Genomic DNA, 17,018 nt, shown 5'->3' with positions numbered 1-17,018 from the left:
ATTGCTGTGAACTTTTTTTTTTTCGAAAAAAATATTATACCCGTTATAATGAGCTAAATAGTTGTTGTGAACTAAATAGTTGTCATTCGATTTTGCCTTATTTTAATCTGTAGATATAATAAATAGTTATACGTAATAAATGTTTTTTTGTTTTTTCCTTCCCCTTTTTTTTATCGAAATTTATATTTCCTTCAAATAGTACCAAAAGGGAGGGAAAAAAACAAAATTACAATTTTTTAAAAAAGCAAATAATTAATATTTGCTTTATGTGTTCTATGCTTGGTGAGCTATACATTTAAGGAGTGTTAGCAGAATGGTAATAAACAGGTTTAGAAAAAAAAAAAAAATAAATTGAGTTCAACACAGTTGTACCCAAATTATTTGAATAATTATATCAAATTTGTACACAAAAAAAAGGTTAATAGGGTAAATAAAACTATAAGAGGGCGGAATGATCAGAAGTGAAAGTTTTAGAAATGTGCACCCGGATAAAATACTACACCTCTGGCAGTGGAATTTTCTTTTTCTCTTTGAAATGTGCATACTCATTGCTCATGCATACTCTCACTTCAAGAATTTTACTATGAAATATAGCAACATATAAAGTTTGTTCCTTTTTATGAGGAAGGAACGTAAAAATTGTAGAGGGTAAAAAAAAAAAGGCTTAGATTTAAAAGCGGAACAAGTTATGTAAACATAGAATTAGCCCCCCTGTTGAAACACTAAAGTTGCGCTTGCTCCTTCCGTTCCTGTAAAAATTGTGATATAGTAATTTTAATAAATTTTTTGTAAGTACTGAAGTAGGTAAGTACTCCTCGTTGCGCTTGACAAAGATCCGTTTTAAATGAATTATTATTTTTAACACCATAACTGTTTTTATATTTCACCGAGGACGTTTTATCTTTTCTAGTACGTGTGCACCTTTGGGGTGCATATGAATTTTTCGCACTCCAACACGGTTACTATTTTTCATGATTTATAGCAAATCGGTATTTTTATTACCAAATAGATATTTCAGAAATTAAGTTTTGAGAAAAAGTTTTAGCAAGAAAAATGTGCATCGAAGGGCGCTCTTTTTGACAAAAAAAAAACAATAGAGCTTACGAACATACAAATGTGCAAGTGCGTAAGTATATACACATGTAAAAGTGTAAAAATTAGGGTACACCTCAAACGTGTATGTGGGCGCGCTCTTTTTAATACACATTTTCACTTTCGTGAAAGGACACTTCAATAATTTCTTCCTTATCTTGAAGATTTCCATTGTTTTTGCCTTCAAATTCTTCATCACGTGAATTTAGATCTCTTCCATATGTTTCGTTTTCCCCTTTGCCTTTAAACAATGCCGAAGCAAAAAAGGAACAAACACCAAATCCCACAACAATCCCTGCTGCAAAACGGACATTTCCATTTTCATTTCTTCCTCTTGAATGGTTTCCACTTCCATAATGGTTATATCCTGTGTTGTGTAAATTATTATAAGCTTGTCCTTCTGGGGTGCTGAACAATTTGCCTTGCCCCATTGGGGAAATTTGACTAATACGTCGATTTGATTCTTTAATTTTACCATTTGTTAATTCTATCAGTTCTTTATCAATATTGGTTATCAAGGCTCGAAGTTTATCAATGTGAGATTCTAACAGTTGCTGCATATTAATGGAGTTTTCCTTAGCTTGCAATATTTTACTTCTATCTTGTGCCAATTCTTTATGTTGGGCCTCTAGCACATTGTTAAACAGTTTGGCTATGTCCATATATTTGTTAGCGCTTGTTTTAATTTCTTGCAACTTAATTAAGTTAATCTTTTTGTAAATTTGGTTTATACTAATTTGTTTGCGTTTTAGATTACTATAAAGCGACTTTAATCTGTCTGCGCTATTTTGTAAAGCGCTTATATCCGCTTCTGTGTTCGTTATGAATTCATTTTTCATATCTGCAATTATCTCTTCTGATGCTTCAACGGCTGCGGACATTTCAATGTGTAATCTGGTCGCTTCCTGAACATTTGTTAAATCGTGGTTACTTAACCGTTTGGTGTCGAAGTATTCATTTAAAGTGCCAGTATCATTATAAATAGAGTTGTAGTTATTCTTAATGTATGCTAAATACTGTTGAGCTTTTTTCTTTATTTTGTTGATTGCTGAGGAGTCATTCGCTATTTTATTGGTGAGGTTTTCCCTTATGGATGTGTATCTCTGATTTTCAATTTTTTGTCCTTTCTTTAATAGTTCATCATATGAGTAGTTGATATATTCGACATCTTTTTCTATGCCTTCCATTGCGGCTTGAATTGCATCAACGGCAGTGTTTTCTTTTTTCACAGTTTCGGTAGCGTTTCCCTCATGCACATTTAGTGTGCTCACTTTTGTTTCTAAATTTTGTAGGAGTTTTACTTGCTCATTAAACTTTTCTTGGATTTCCTTCAATTTTAAGCCATCGACGGTGTTTTTCATTTCTTGATTAAATGAATCACGTCGCCTCTTCAATTCTTCAGAAGCGTCTTTTTCTAAAATTGTGTCGTAATTCTTATCATCCGTTTTAATTTTGTTCAAATTGTGCAGCAGCGTAGTAGCGTTATCAATTTTGTTTGAAATGGCTGTTTGTTTACTCTTCACATTGTTCAGTCTTCCTTTGAATTCATTTATTTCCTTATTATTAAGATATGAGCCATTTGCACTTTCGGTTATTTTTTGGCTTTCTCTTTGTTTTTCGTCTATACCATGAGAGTATTTAAATATGGAAAGGACGCTCTGGTAGGCGTCTTTCATATTTTTATAATAGTCCAATTTTGTAGTATTTCCTGATAATGTTAGAATTTCCAATTTCATTTCCCCTTCTGATTCAAATTTTAACTCTGGCGTTGTCGATTCGCTTGCTTGTGATGATAATTCCGTCGGTTGTATTCCTGTTACTAGGTTAATGCCTATAAAATTTGCCGACTTTGCCATATGCCTTAGCACATTTTGTGCTTCATTTTTATATGTATAATGTGTCAGATTTTGTACTTGCTCATTTTTATCGTTTGCTTCTTTGAGTACATCCGCTATACTATTTTCATCATTTAAATTTGCAATGCGATCAATGCTTGTTTTGACTTCACTATAGCCTTTATCAGCTTGTTCATATTGCTGTTCACACATTTTACTAATTTGGTTTAATTTTTCCTTCATGTGAAGTATAAATTCGAAAGATTCTTTTTTTTTGATATCACTCAAGTACGATTTTGCTTCTTCCTCTTTATTTTTAAGAGTAACATCTTCTTTTTGCGCCTCCTCCCTGAGTGTTTTAGCTTCCGTGAAGTTCACATCTTTGTCTAAGACCTTCTTTGATTTTTCATCAAATATTTTGTGAGATGCCATAAATTCGTTATGTATTGTGTTCAGTTTTTGTGTGTACATTTCTAGGTTTGCTTTTGGATTGTATCCATTTAAGTCCAATCCATTAAAGAGGGAAGCAAAATTGTTTAATGATGAATTTAGCAATTCCTTTGTTGTGTCTACGTATGATTTTCTATTTTTAACTATTTCGATTAACCTTTCGGTAAGTCCCACTTCAAAAATTATTTTATGTTCTGTCAGTTCTTTTTCTATGTTATCCGTATCGGAGGAAATTTCTTCTACTTTTGCTGCTTTCTCTTGCACGAGCTGCTTCAATTTGTTAAAACTTCTTATACGTTTCGTGTAATCTGCTTCCTTCCCATTTAGGCTCTCCAAGTTATTAGATTCTGTGACGTCGGCTATTTTTGAGATGTCCCTCTCTAAATCGGTAGCTGCACTTAGGACTTTTTCTAGCTCCTGTTTGATGACACTTAAATTTTCCAGTTGATGTTTGACTCGTCCTAAGTTATACTGGATAGTTACATTTGCTTTTGTAGACTTTGCGTTGTTGAGATCGTTTCCCACTTTAGTATAGTCCGTGTTTTCATTCAATTGGTTCAATTTTTTTTGCAAGTTTAGCAGCTTCTCCTGAATGGCAGAATTTTCTGTGTTAATATAAGTCATGAGGTCTGTTTTTTCTTTTTTGCGTATTTCCAATTTGGTTTTGTATTCTAAAATGGAGGAATAATTTAAAATGGTATTAATGGATTCTTCATACTTAATGATTGAATCGTAATTAGCTTTAACCTTTACTTCTAAACTAGTAATGTCTGCTAAATCTTTTTTGCATTGATCAATGCTATCTGTAATTTTACCCAAATTTTCTTGACTCATTTTTTTTTCTAGCGCTTCCCTTTTTTGCAGAAAATCTACTTTAGCTTTTCCTCTATTTACTGAATTCACTTCAGACTCGCATTTTTCTTTATATTCTTTGGTATTACTTAAACAGTTGTTTATTTCTTCTTTCCCCGCCGTAATTTCTTTCTGAATTTGTTTAATTAGGTTTATTTTCTGTTCGATTTGTTTGTATTCTACACTTCCTGAAATTGCTGATTTATGTTCGTTTGCCTGGGATAGCTTCGCTTCTACTTCTTTAATTAGACGATCTGTTTTGTTAAATTCGCCTACCGCTTGTTGATTTAATTCTTGGGTCCTCGCTGCACTCTTTAGTATGTTAGCTAAAATTTCTTCTGAAATGTTTGATGTTAAGAAAGTGTTCACATTTTTAATTTCTCTTAACGCATTTTCCATGGTGTTACTTTCAGTGGTGGCTTTTCTGAAGTAGGACAGTACCTGTTTTTTAATCACATCAATGTCGCTTAAGTTGGTGCTACTGTTGGCTTTACCCTCCTCTGCTTTTGCACTTTTATCAATTTGTTCTATTTCGGTACTACTGGCAGTAGCTTTGTCGCGATATCCGCTATACTCGAATTCGCGAAGGATATCTTGTTGCTCAGGAGGTATATTTTTCTTTGCTTGATCGATGCTTGCTATAGTTGTTTTAATCTCTTCTAAGATGATTTTAGACCTTTCCTTTTTTTCACCAATTTGTTGAACCATATGATGAATTAAAATTCGTGCATATTCTATTTCCATTTGGTTAATGTCGTTTATGGGAATTTTTTCATTTTCCATGCTCTCCAATTCTTTATGCGTATTTTCCATTTGTTGGTGTATTTTTTCCAGGCTATCTTTTTTCGCATTGAATTCAGCTGTTTTATTTTTTTCCCCACGTAGGGTGGTTACATGTTGGTCTGCCTTCCCTCTCAGTTCAGTTAATTTTGCGTTATTATTGTCTATTCTTCTTAATAGGGCTTCCATTTTTTTTTCGAATCCACTTATTTCCCCTTTTATTGCAACATTTTGGGTATTCTTAACATTATCGGAGACAGTGAAAGAGGACAATTTTGTTTTTATTTCGCTAAGGTGCTTTATTTTTTCGTCGGTTTTCTCCCTTATTTCATTGCCCTTTTCTGTTATAAGTTTATCAATGAGAGCTACAATTTCGTCGTGTTGCTTTTTAATCAAATCATTAATTTTTTTATCTAGCACTTGATAGCTGGTGCTTAATTTATCTATTTTAACTTTGCTGTCTTTCCAATCCATTTTTTTTTTATCTAATTTTTCTAAATGGGTTCCATCTTTATCATTCGTGTTTGCCTTTGCTGTTTTGTAATAATCTAGCGTTTCTTGTATTTGTGCTTTTAAATTATCTATTGACGTGTCGCTTAGTTGCGTGTTAATATTTGCCTTCTCCTCATTTAACCTTTTCTCAAAAATTAGCTTATCATCTTTTGCAATGATATTGTAACTGTTTAGTTGCTTAATGTGACTATCTATTTTTTCCTTTAATTGTTGCTTATTGGTGGCCAATTCTTCTATCAGCTGTTTGTTCACTTCAGAACGGTCGATAGAATTATTTAATATTTTAATATTCTCTATATTTTTGTTTGATTCTTGAATTTGGTTTATGATGGTATTCACTACTCTCTTATTTTCATTAAATTCTTTTTCGTATTCTGCCAGTTTTGCGTTTATATTTTCATTGCCAAAAGTTTGCAGTAATGTCTTAATTTTTTCATAATTTTTCCTAGTATGCGCTTTCAATTTTTCTATTTTTCCCTGGTACGATGATATTTTACTTTGAACATTTGCTAAATTTTCCTTTAACGCGTTGGCTTGGTTATACATTTGCTTTTCTCTATTGGTAGTAGTATCTATGTGCGCCAAGAATTCTTCATACATATTATTTGCTTCTGAGAGTTTTTTATCATTTTGTTGAAGACTCCCCAGGAGTTCGTTTTTCGTCTGTATCATATCGACTTTAAATTTCTCGAATTTCTGTTTGTCCTCTTTGTAGGCACTGAGCGAGGTTGTTATGTCTTTATATTTGTTCCTTATCTGTTCGAAAACGTTTGATATGTCTTGATGAACATTGTTCAACATTTCATCCATCATGGTGTCTTTAAGCTCTGAAAGATTTTTCGATTCTGATTTCAAATCTTTTAACATTTGAGGAATGTTATTCGATTTTAGTTTTGTAATTTTTTCATATTCTTGTTCTGCTTCCTTTTGTAGATTTACAACATCTCCTTTAGCGTATGCTTGATTGTAGAAATCGCTGTGTTTGTAGACAAAATTTAACATATCGTCGACTAATTCTTTTAAGTCTCCGTCGTAGAAATTAGTGTTGAGTGATTTTATAGTAGCTTTTATTTTTTCTTTCTCTTTTTTAAGTTTTTCCATATTTGGTAATCCTTCATGGAATAGGTCTTCATTGAATAGTTTCTCAATTTGTTTGATGATATTGTCTACTTCCTCATTTAAGGGGATAATGTCTTTTATAGCATCTGTTTTTTCGGTTATATATATTATTTTGTTTTTTATGTCATCTTTGTACGATCTGTTGTGCTTTTCGTTATCAATTAAATTTACTATATCTTGTTCGTAGGTTTTGATCATTTTTATTAATCCCTCGAGTGTACCTTTTAATGGCTTGCCTTGTTCATAATATCTTTCTATATTTTTAAAATTCTCCAACACGGTGCCATTCTCTTCCTTTATTGTTGATAAGAAGTTTAAAAGTGCGCTAACCTTTTCTTGTGGACTACTATCAGATGAGCGTATACTTCTTACACTGTCCCTTTGGTCTTTTTGTAGAGAATTTAGATTATATAAATCTTTCATAGGAGAAATGAGTACCTTTAATTGATTTAAGTATTTCTTTAACTCGGTTATTTTGTAATCGTACTTTGATTTGATATCTATAATTTGCAAATTTGAATAGCGTGCGTAATCTGCTGTTATGCTGGAGTTTTCTTTGCTTGCTTCTGTTCCCGCTTTAAAGGTATCTTCAAATTCGGAAATCATTGATTCACTTTTTGAAATGAAGTATAAAGAATCCAAATTTTTATCTATTTTTTCGCTTACATATGTTATCAATTTATTATAAAGGTTAGCAAGTAATTTTCCTTTTTCCTTTAGCGCAGCTGTCGTGGTATCGGCTCTTTTTAAGCTAAACTTATAAGTGGCATAGAAATTGGCGGAATCAAAATATAATTTTTTAAGAGTACTTAAAGGGACTTGTGGTGGAATATTATTATTTTGAAGTTTTAGTACGTTTTCCTTACCATGTATAATTTTACCTGTGTGAGCTTCACCTATTGTGATGATATCTAACATTTCTTCTTGTAAAAAATTTATTGCACTAATGGTGACATTATTGTCTATTTCTTGTTTTACTTTGAGCATCAGGGTAACCCCCAATTGGAGAGATGCTTTCAAAGTACTCAAATAATTGACATAATTATTATGATTAACTTCCTTTACTCTTTCTACATATATTTCAAGCATAATTTCGTACGTATCAGTTTCACATGCATCTGTGCATTTCACACTATTTAAAATTGAATAGATTTTTTCATTAAATTTTGACATCCTATCTGTGTATGATTCCATATTTGCCTGTACACAGTTTTTGTATGCATCTAATTGCTGCTTGTACTCATTATGCTTTGCTTCGTAATTGCTTAGGTTTATATTGTGATTCTCTGGGTATTCTAATACGAATATTGTTTTTTCCAATGCTGCTTTTTTCGGTACACAAGAATTTATTTGATTTTGTATACTTGACATAAGTGGATTTACGCTTTGATTATATGCTTCATCATAATTTTTTTTCGCCTCGTAATGATATGTTATGTAATATTTAATTTCAGCAAAATAATTCATCTGAACATAGAACGGATACACTGTAGAAATAATTTGTCCTGAACTGTTTGAGAAATCTAGGTAACGTAGTATATCCATTGGAGCCACCGGTCCGTTAGTTTGGATGAGAGATGCGCTTATTTGATTCTTTGGTGTGAAGAGAAATTCCCGAGGATTTAATTCTTTAGGTACATTCCTAATTTGATTATTATTTGTACTGTTGGTGTGTGTATTGTCTCTTCTTATGTAAGCATGGTGTGATGGTGTTCTTGTGTAGTTATAATTTTTTACCGTTACGAAAGATGTGTTGTCAGGTAAAGACAAATTTTGTTCATACTTTTTGCCCTCTTTTTTATTATGCGCCTTTACATTTGAGCTGAAGAAATTTGGGGGATTTTCCTTCCCTCCATTGGTATACTCGAATTTATCGCTTTCGTTAAGGCTATCTTGTAGTGGCCATAGCTTAGGTTCCTTCTTAAGTTTATATGCTTTAATTCGATTGCTTTCTTTGCTTGATGCTGCAAGGGGGTGTAACATTAAAAGTTCGAGCGCGCTTGAGTGGGGCAGCTTAAAGGAAGCCGGGCTGATGAGGATATAAGAAGCCCCTCGCGAAAGAGCGCTTCGCTACAAGTGTAAGCATATACATATGTATATATATGCATATGTGTGCATATGTGTGCCAGCTTTTTGGCCTTACCCAGAAGGAACAGCACTAGATTGTAAAAAACTGCCCAGAGCACCTTATTTTCCATACTCTAAATCTTACAAGTGGAAAATTTCCATATAATGATTTCCAGTAGTGGGCTAAATGCACATATGCGTGCACATATATATGCGAACACAAATATATGCGTATATATTTTCAGGAATGTTCTATCTCTGAGAGGAATCTGGGTTTGTAAAAACGCTTGGTGTACTACTTATCAAAGCAAGGTGGTTTGATCTCTATCTAATTTTTTTGCCCTCAAATTGATTTACAAATATAACTTGTTCATCTGAATCATCGTAACGGGGGCATAGAAAGTATAGAAACCTAGCGTAAGAGAAACGTGTGCGTTACGCTCAAAGATGCTCGTTTTCACTATGTGGTTACTATGAATTTAAGGGAAAATGAGTCATTCTACGTGTACACTGATGTATATGTACACATGTATATTTTTAACAATGGAGGTGAAGCTAAGGCAAAGCGAGCGTAAAGTAACTATGTGTATTAATTCATTTCCCTTTTTTAAAACAGAATTAATCAAACTGTGTACTAACGCTGTGATGTTTCTTAAACGTGTGAGAGCAAATGTATTTAGAAAAACGAAAAAAGAACGAAAAAAAAACGAAAAAAAAACGAAAAAAACAACGAAAAAAGAAACGAAAAAAGAGTAAAAAAAAAAAGAAAAAATTAAAAACAAATATACAAGTACAATTTACGTTAAGAAAAAAATAACAATTTTACATTGTCATTTCTACAAACTTGAGAAAAAAGCAGCTTGCACAAATGCAGAGCTTAAAAAAAAGGGAAACATTACACCTGTAAAAAAAGAAAAAAAAATTAATAAAGTACCACCGAGAAAAAAGGTGGAACCGTGTTGCCTTTTTAATATATTTAAGTTTTATGAATAAATTCGAAAAAAAAAATTTAATTTGCTTTTTAAAATTTTCTCAAATATATGTATGATCTACAAATGCGTTTGTGCACGTACGATTAGAATGAAGAAGAAGAAAAAAAAAAAAGTTCAAATGTGTAGTAAAATCCTAAGAGATAGCTAAAATAGTGATCACCGTAAATGCACCCTTTGAGAATGGTTTTAATTTTTTCTACGGCGTTGCAGAAAATATAATATTTAAATTAGGGGTGTTTCCAGAACAAAATGGATAATTATAATTATAATTTTTTAAAGATGCAATTTTGGGTAAATTATTTATTACAGAAAAAATTGAGAATTTAGTGTTAAAATGTGTTCAAAATTTTGGCCTAATGAATTGCCCTTACGGCTCTAATTTTACAGGACGTTGGGTTATTACCTTTTACACCTTTTTTCAAAGCGAAATTGGTAATCAGTAAAAAAAAAAAAAAAAAAAAAAAGATAACCTAAGAATTCTACTCTAATTTTGTTGAAAAAAATTAACTATAATTTAACAATTTTATTTATTTTTTTACTTGATTACAATGTAAATGTTTTTTTTTTTTTTTCTTTATTGATAAAATTTTTAATTTTTTTCACTGGAATGGTTTTATATGTTTGCCTGCAAATGCTCGCAATTTTAACAATTCAGCCTTGACAGATTTAATCAGTGGTATTGTTGTATAATTAAGAAATCGAGAGAGGAACATTGCCTAGTTACAACTGATTTGTGAACTATGCCTCTTTTCCTTATTTATAACTTAGAATTTGTTTTTAGATAATTGTATATGGAACATGTGACCTTATATAACAGTTTTATTTTTACCTTCATCTTTATGGCATGTTTTTACTTTTCTACATGAACATAAATATTTTTTTCCTTTGTCCTAGTTCCATACATTTTTATTTTTTTTTTTCTTTATACCCAAGTGGCAGATAGCACGTACTGTATACCTATATATAAATGCATGTACGTGCGTACGTTCATATGTTTATTAGAATTGCTGCTTCCTTTTCAATTTTCATTTTTTTTTTCTACCAAGTAACTCATTGGCAAAAAGTGAGCGACAAAATAAACACCCATTTAACAGTTTTCTATTTTATCATTCAAGTTTTTTTTTACCATGAGTAACAGTACTTTGCACTGGGCGAATATTATTATTATACAGCTGCCTTTAAATGTTATAGGGATTTACTTGCCATTTTTGCATATATAATGCAGGTAGTTATTATTGTTCTTACAAGATAGAAAATGAGCAATTTCATAGGAGTAATCTAATTTATTACAAATTTTTTAAGTTAATATTTTCATATTATCCTGTTAGAGTTCCCATTTTGGCTGTTAAGCTGTTCTTGTTTATATGAAGATGCAGTTGGGAACGTAGACAATGGAGGGTTTTTTCCGTTTATAAAATATTTGTCTTTTTTTTTCTTTTTTTTTTTTGCTACTATTTATTTATCTATCTATAGTAACGTTGTTAAGATACCCTTTTGCTTTCCCCTGTGTGCAAAAGGGACATTGAAAAGAATTTTTAAGAGTGATAACTTATTTTGGAAAAACATTGAAATTGATATACTGGGTGATAATCGAATTCAGCTTGAAGTAAGGCTAAATTAAAATTAAATTAGTTGTGTTACTAGAGTAAGGGAAAAGGGAAAATATAGACCCTTGATATTAAAAGGGTTGCGAAAAAAGACAAGAGTGCACATTTATGTATATGAAATATGTATATACATACGCGTATAAAATATATATGTATTAATATATGCGTATAAAAAATATATGTACGCATATAATTATATATATCCATTTATATATACTGCGAATATACCAAAAAATTAATAAATGAGCATAATGTAAAGACCAGTACGACTCATCCCCGTTTTAAGACTTCGTGAGGGTCTTTCATGCTCATTTTACTCTAACAATATGCGTTAAAATTAACCTAGTGCCCCCTTAAACATGTGAACATGGGGCCAAGATAGAGAGAAGCATAAGAAAAAAAAAAAAGACTTTTTAACATACTGCGCAGAGTACATAAAATATATTAGCCTTTCCTTCTACATACGTTACTATTACGCAACTATATGAACAATTCTAGAAAAATGAATCTTTTTTCAAATTAAAAATTAAAATTTTTTTCTGATGTTGAAATTGAAAAAGTAAAAGCTCTCCCTCAACTGCTTATTATTTCGTTTCCTTATATGCATGAATCATCGGCAAATGACAAATTAATGATTTTTTCTGTATTACCATCTTCTGAGACATTTTCATGTTCATATTCTTTTCCATCGTCAACAAAAGGAGCATCTCCCCCCCGTTCTTTATTTGTACTATCGAAAAAATAACTCATACTAGAAAGAGCGAGTAATTCAGAAGCTATGTCACCTGCATATTTAACCTTCTCAGAGGTGCAATTTTTGCGCGATTTATTCTGTTTATTATCTTCAAAAGTTCATTCGCCAATATTATCGTCATCCGATGTTTCATATTGTGCCTTTTCAGGTAAGTCAAGTTAATCTCTAATTTGTTCTGCGTTAGAAATATTTTATTTATCATCTTGAATACGAATATCTTTGAGGGTTCCTTTTTTAACTTCTACCTCTTTCGTTTCTTTTAAATTATGGAGGACATTCTTACCTGTTGATGAAATGTCCACCTGATTTTGTGTGTCCTTATTTTTTTCTTCTAATATTTATGTCCTGTCCTCTGTTTTTTAAACATCCGCATCACTCGGTTCGGGAATAAGAATATCTATCAGTGTCATGGCGTATACTAGACTTTTTCGGAATGATCTTCCTTCGTTACTTGTGGCTTTGTTGCAGCGTCATCACCTGATGTATCACTGTCTGTATTTTTTTTTTTTTAACATTTCTAGTTTTCCCTTTTTATCTTTTAATTCTTTCATATTGATTGAATTATCTGCTAATAATTCATCAATTTTTTTAAGTGCACCTTTTAATTTGCTAATCTGCCTGAATGCATCATCGACCTTTTTCTTTTCCGATTCATGTTAACGTAGGAGGCTGTCCTATACCATTTCGGTAAGTATTTCTTTTAATGCAATTTGCTTTACTGTGAGTTTTTCTAAAACGATAGTTACTTTTTTTTTTTCGTGCTGCTCAACTGTACGTTTACATCCTAATTTGGAACATCATTTTGTTAATATCTTCAATAGTTTCGTAGTTTTTTGCGCTTTAGCTTTTCTCGCGCTGACCCGTTCAGATATTTTTGTCACATTTTCGTAGATCTTCATTTATGGTGCTGCTGATTTCTTCTACCATTTTTCTGATTCGATGTAGCAAATCCGTTTTGGTTAATATATATATGTACGTATATACATATATATATCTTTCGCGTTAGCCAGGTGTTCAAAGTTTTGGTTAGCACTTTGTCTGTGTTGAGTAATGAGAGATATGACGGCCTCGTTTTGTTGCATAGCATCTAGTGCCTCCTGATATTCCATTTTCAACTGTTTAATTATTTCATCACATCACTGACGTAGGGAGTAACTTTTGCTATTTCTTCCATATTTTGTTCTACCAAATTGTATTCATCATTTCTCTCTAGAACAGCTGCAAGTTTTTTAAGAAGAAATCTGTTCTGCCGATTAAATAAGTAATTTTTCTCTCTATAATTTGTTCATTAATTTCTTGTACTTAAGCTTTAATTTGAATGTACAATTGAGTACCAGTAATGATGTCCAAATGCTTTTTTACATTTTCTATAGTATTTACTTTCAGAATATAAAGGCTATTTATTATATATTTTAGATCGCTTTTTTTTTAGAGGTATCTTTCATTTCTTTAAATTCTTCCGATTATGTTGCTTTATTTTTTACGTTAGAATCTACAAATGTCATAGCAAAGTAATCACTTTCCCTTTTGTACTACTTTAGCATAGCGTTTTTGCACAATCATTTCGTAATCTGTGTATGCTTTAGTTTGCTTTTCTACACAGTCGTGTTCTTGCTCAAATATTTGGAAAGTTTCTTTTAGTTTTTCCCCTAGTTCTTCGAGCTTTCCTGTTAATTATGCATTTGTCTTCCTCCAATAAAATTTTCACTAAAGAAATGTCACCCTTTAGTTGTAAATTTATTATATATGCGAATTTCTTTTTTAAGGGGAGAAGTTCACCATAATATGTCTTAAATTTTTTAATTTCATCATCTATGTTAATTTTTTTTTTCTTCATTCATTTTGGTAATTATATCTGTGATAATCTGTACTTTTGTCACGTAGTTGTTCCGCTTTTCAATTTGGCTTAATTCTTTAGCGTAGTGATTTTTTAATTTATCATAAGTAATTTGGTATGTTCCCTCTAACAATTGAAATTTTGCTGTTAGGTGGTTTTTCCATGCTTCTTTCGTGAGAAAATGCTTCATAATCTTTTGCTTCTTCGAAACTTTATTTAGGTCTGGACACACTGTGAAGCTTTTTCTAATTTCTTTTTATTTTGCTTAAATTTTTCGTTGCGTTATTTATTATTTGTTTTGCATGTTTGCAATTTTCATAAATTTTATCCTCGTCAGATGTGGAAGAAAATACTTAGTAAGCCCTTCGTTTCACCATATTCACTAAATTGTGAAGTACGTGATTATACTTGCTTATTTGGTATGTTCCATTAAAGGAGTTAATCAATTGATTTGGATGTACTTGCTAATGCAGTGGTATCTTACCACATCATGCCAGTTGTTTAGGAGTTTTTTTTTTTTTTTTATTCCAATGTTACAATAAGTTTTTTAATCTAAAAAAAAACATGATTATCTACACATGTTTATATTGAAAGGTTCAGTATTACATATGAGCCAAACTACTGCATACCATTCTTTTACGTTACATTTTAGTTAATTTTGTTATTTTACTTCGCTTAGTTTCACTGAGTTTTCCTCAGTGCACTATTTTTGATGGTTTCTTTTTTATTTCTAAATATGCAATTTATTTAACCCATAAAAATTTAGCTTTACCGTAATGGCTATTCTATTAATGAGTAATTTATAGGGCGCATAGCGCAACATATTGATTCATTTTTCAATTTTGTGAGTTGAAAATCCATTTTTTGGTTAAAATAGCAATCTCCTTTGCGCACAAATGTAAAGGTAGTAGAGTTCACCTATTGTGCTAATTTATTAATCACATGACAGTTTAAAGAGGGTTAGTTTTTACAATAAAAAAAAAAAACATATTATTTTTCTTAAATTGATAAAGTATTAAAAAAAAAGAGATACGTTAATAAAAGGTTTAACCATGCGTATAGGTTGGTTTGAATGCACACTAATCTGCGATGGAGTAAAAGCACGCAGCATAAGAAATTTGTCTGTGCATATATAATGCATATATATGTAGCCGATTTTTTTCGGGTATTTTACTTTTTCGTTAGAGTTAAATTATCACGGAAACAACATGGAAAGGAACCAGATGAAAGTAGATATTAGCAGTTTAAAGCGGCGATATTTCCTATACGTCATGAGTTTCACCAAACGATGTTTAATGCTATTAATAATTTTTTTGAGTCTTTTCTTAAGGGCTATAACATGTTTAAAAAAATCATACTTTTTTTTTTTATATTTCCTAGCACAATCTTCGGTTTCTCGTATAAATTTATGAATGTTTTTTAGGTGTACTTCATCCTCCAGATAGGAATCTAAATAGTTTTTAAGGCGTTGCTCCTCTTCATCCAACTTTTCCTGCTCGTCAATCTCCGCGTCAAAGTATATGGTCTCTTCATCAGGGTCTTCTGTCGTTGCTTCGTAATTTTCTATCGCTCTAACGGGTTCTTTGATCACTCTACGAGGTTCTTCTATCGCTGCAGAAGGGTCCTTTTTCACTGTTGCAGGTTTTTTTGTCACTACGTTGGGAGTTTTTACACCCGTACCATGTCCTTCTATCCCTCTTTCAAAAGAACGACGATTTTCATCTAAAAAATTTTTTTTGGCACTTTCAAACTTTGAAATTAAATTGTGAAGTGGTTGTGATGTCCATTTATCCCCTCTTGATTTAAATGCTGCTAAATATCTTCTGAAATATGTTTCTCGATTAAATGTTTGATAATCATCATTCTCATGATAGAATTTAGAATATTCGTTAATTTTAGGGTACTTATTAATATAGACCTGCCCTTGTTCTACTAATGCGCGGGACTTAACACTGGGTTTGTTCGCTTGGTTGTGTTGGGTGTTCCATGGTTTGGGAAAAGTGCCCTAAGAGAAGGTAGAGATAAAGCATTTATTCTGGTGGCATTGAAAAGTATGCACATGCGTATGTATGTACATATATTTATTTATTTATTCTAAATTAATTCTAAGAATTTTTCCTATAAGGAGAAAACACAGGTAAAAATGGGACACAATATTCCCATCATATTACATGGTTGGAGTAGTATAGGGAGCAAATGAAAAGGGCGTAGATACTAATTTTAATAAAAAGGATGAATGTATTTATTTTGATATGCAGTGGATGCTTTCTTCCAATTCCCTTATGTTCACGTGCAGTAGACAAACTTTTCTCTAGCTGCTCATGATTGTCTTCCATCTAGTTTTCTGATTGTTGCTATATTATAATTTTTGTTCATGGTTATGTCCATTTTGTTTAAATGAATACATTTTTACGTAGTATTTTCAGTATAGGACAAAAAAAACAAGATGGGAATTTTTAAGCTACTATTATAAAAAAGGAGATAAAAAAAAAGAAAAATAATAACGCATTAAAAAAGATATGTGATTTCGAAATTTTCTTAAAATGTTATATCATTTTTACGATTCAACTGAAAACAAATAAAGAGTGGCAATAATAGCGTTTAAAATAAATTAAATTAAGCAAGTATAGAAGCAGGAACTGGAAAAAAATTAAATAAAGCAAAAACAAAAACAAAAAAAGAAAAAGAAAACGAAGAAGTAAAAGAAAAAATGAACAGAACAAATCTAGAAAGGTACATATATGTGAATAATAACGGAATAGAACAAAACAAAATAAAAAGGAAAACCTTTTAACCAGAATAACTATTTTAAGAAGAGCCAAACGAAAGGCAATATTGATTTTATCCTTTTCGTAAAATTTTTAGCTGTTTCGATCTACTTCAATTTGTATTTAAAAAAACATTTCTGTGCATAAATAGTTAGGCACGATAATAAAAAAAATTAAAACGAATACATTTCTGCGGTACCTACTGTTTTCTATACATATAGTTATAATTAAAAAAAATGCTGAAGTACAGCACCGCTAGCCATAAATGCAAACGTTAATGCACATATATCTTAGGCATTAAAAAGCGCATATTTATATATATTTCTTTATGAGGTTATAAATACCCTTTTGC

General features: G+C 31.3%; 2 protein-coding genes across 2 annotated transcripts, besides 9 other annotated features; both read right to left on the bottom strand.

Moving 5' to 3' along the window:
• Positions 1–1,196: 1,196 nt before the first annotated feature.
• PVX_121920 (reticulocyte-binding protein 2 (RBP2), like) lies at positions 1,197–8,839 on the bottom strand (the record flags this gene model as incomplete). The annotated part of the gene is made up of 2 exons (XM_001616897.1): positions 1,197–8,605; positions 8,785–8,839. The coding sequence occupies 2 exons, from the start codon at positions 8,837–8,839 to the stop codon at positions 1,197–1,199; spliced, it is 7,464 nt and encodes a 2,487-aa protein (XP_001616947.1).
• Positions 1,517–1,618: a microsatellite.
• Positions 1,819–1,844: a microsatellite.
• Positions 5,231–5,287: a microsatellite.
• Positions 8,595–8,618: a microsatellite.
• Positions 8,758–8,784: a microsatellite.
• Positions 8,788–8,866: a microsatellite.
• A 729-nt stretch (positions 8,867–9,595) lies between these two features.
• Positions 9,596–9,618: a microsatellite.
• Positions 9,619–10,682: 1,064 nt separating this feature from the next.
• Positions 10,683–10,713: a microsatellite.
• Positions 10,714–14,944: 4,231 nt separating this feature from the next.
• Positions 14,945–16,234, bottom strand: PVX_121915 (hypothetical protein; the record flags this gene model as incomplete). Its single annotated transcript, XM_001616896.1, has 2 exons — positions 14,945–15,903; positions 16,070–16,234. 2 exons carry the CDS (start codon positions 16,232–16,234, stop codon positions 15,094–15,096), a joined length of 975 nt encoding a protein of 324 aa, XP_001616946.1. The 3' UTR covers positions 14,945–15,093.
• Positions 15,335–15,378: a microsatellite.
• Positions 16,235–17,018: the final 784 nt, after the last annotated feature.

Source organism: Plasmodium vivax, chromosome 14 (assembly GCF_000002415.2).
Source record: "Plasmodium vivax chromosome 14, whole genome shotgun sequence".
NCBI lineage: Eukaryota > Apicomplexa > Aconoidasida > Haemosporida > Plasmodiidae > Plasmodium > Plasmodium vivax.
The sequence above is the reverse complement of the archived record's forward strand: the minus strand, read 5'-3'. Positions and strand labels throughout refer to the sequence as shown.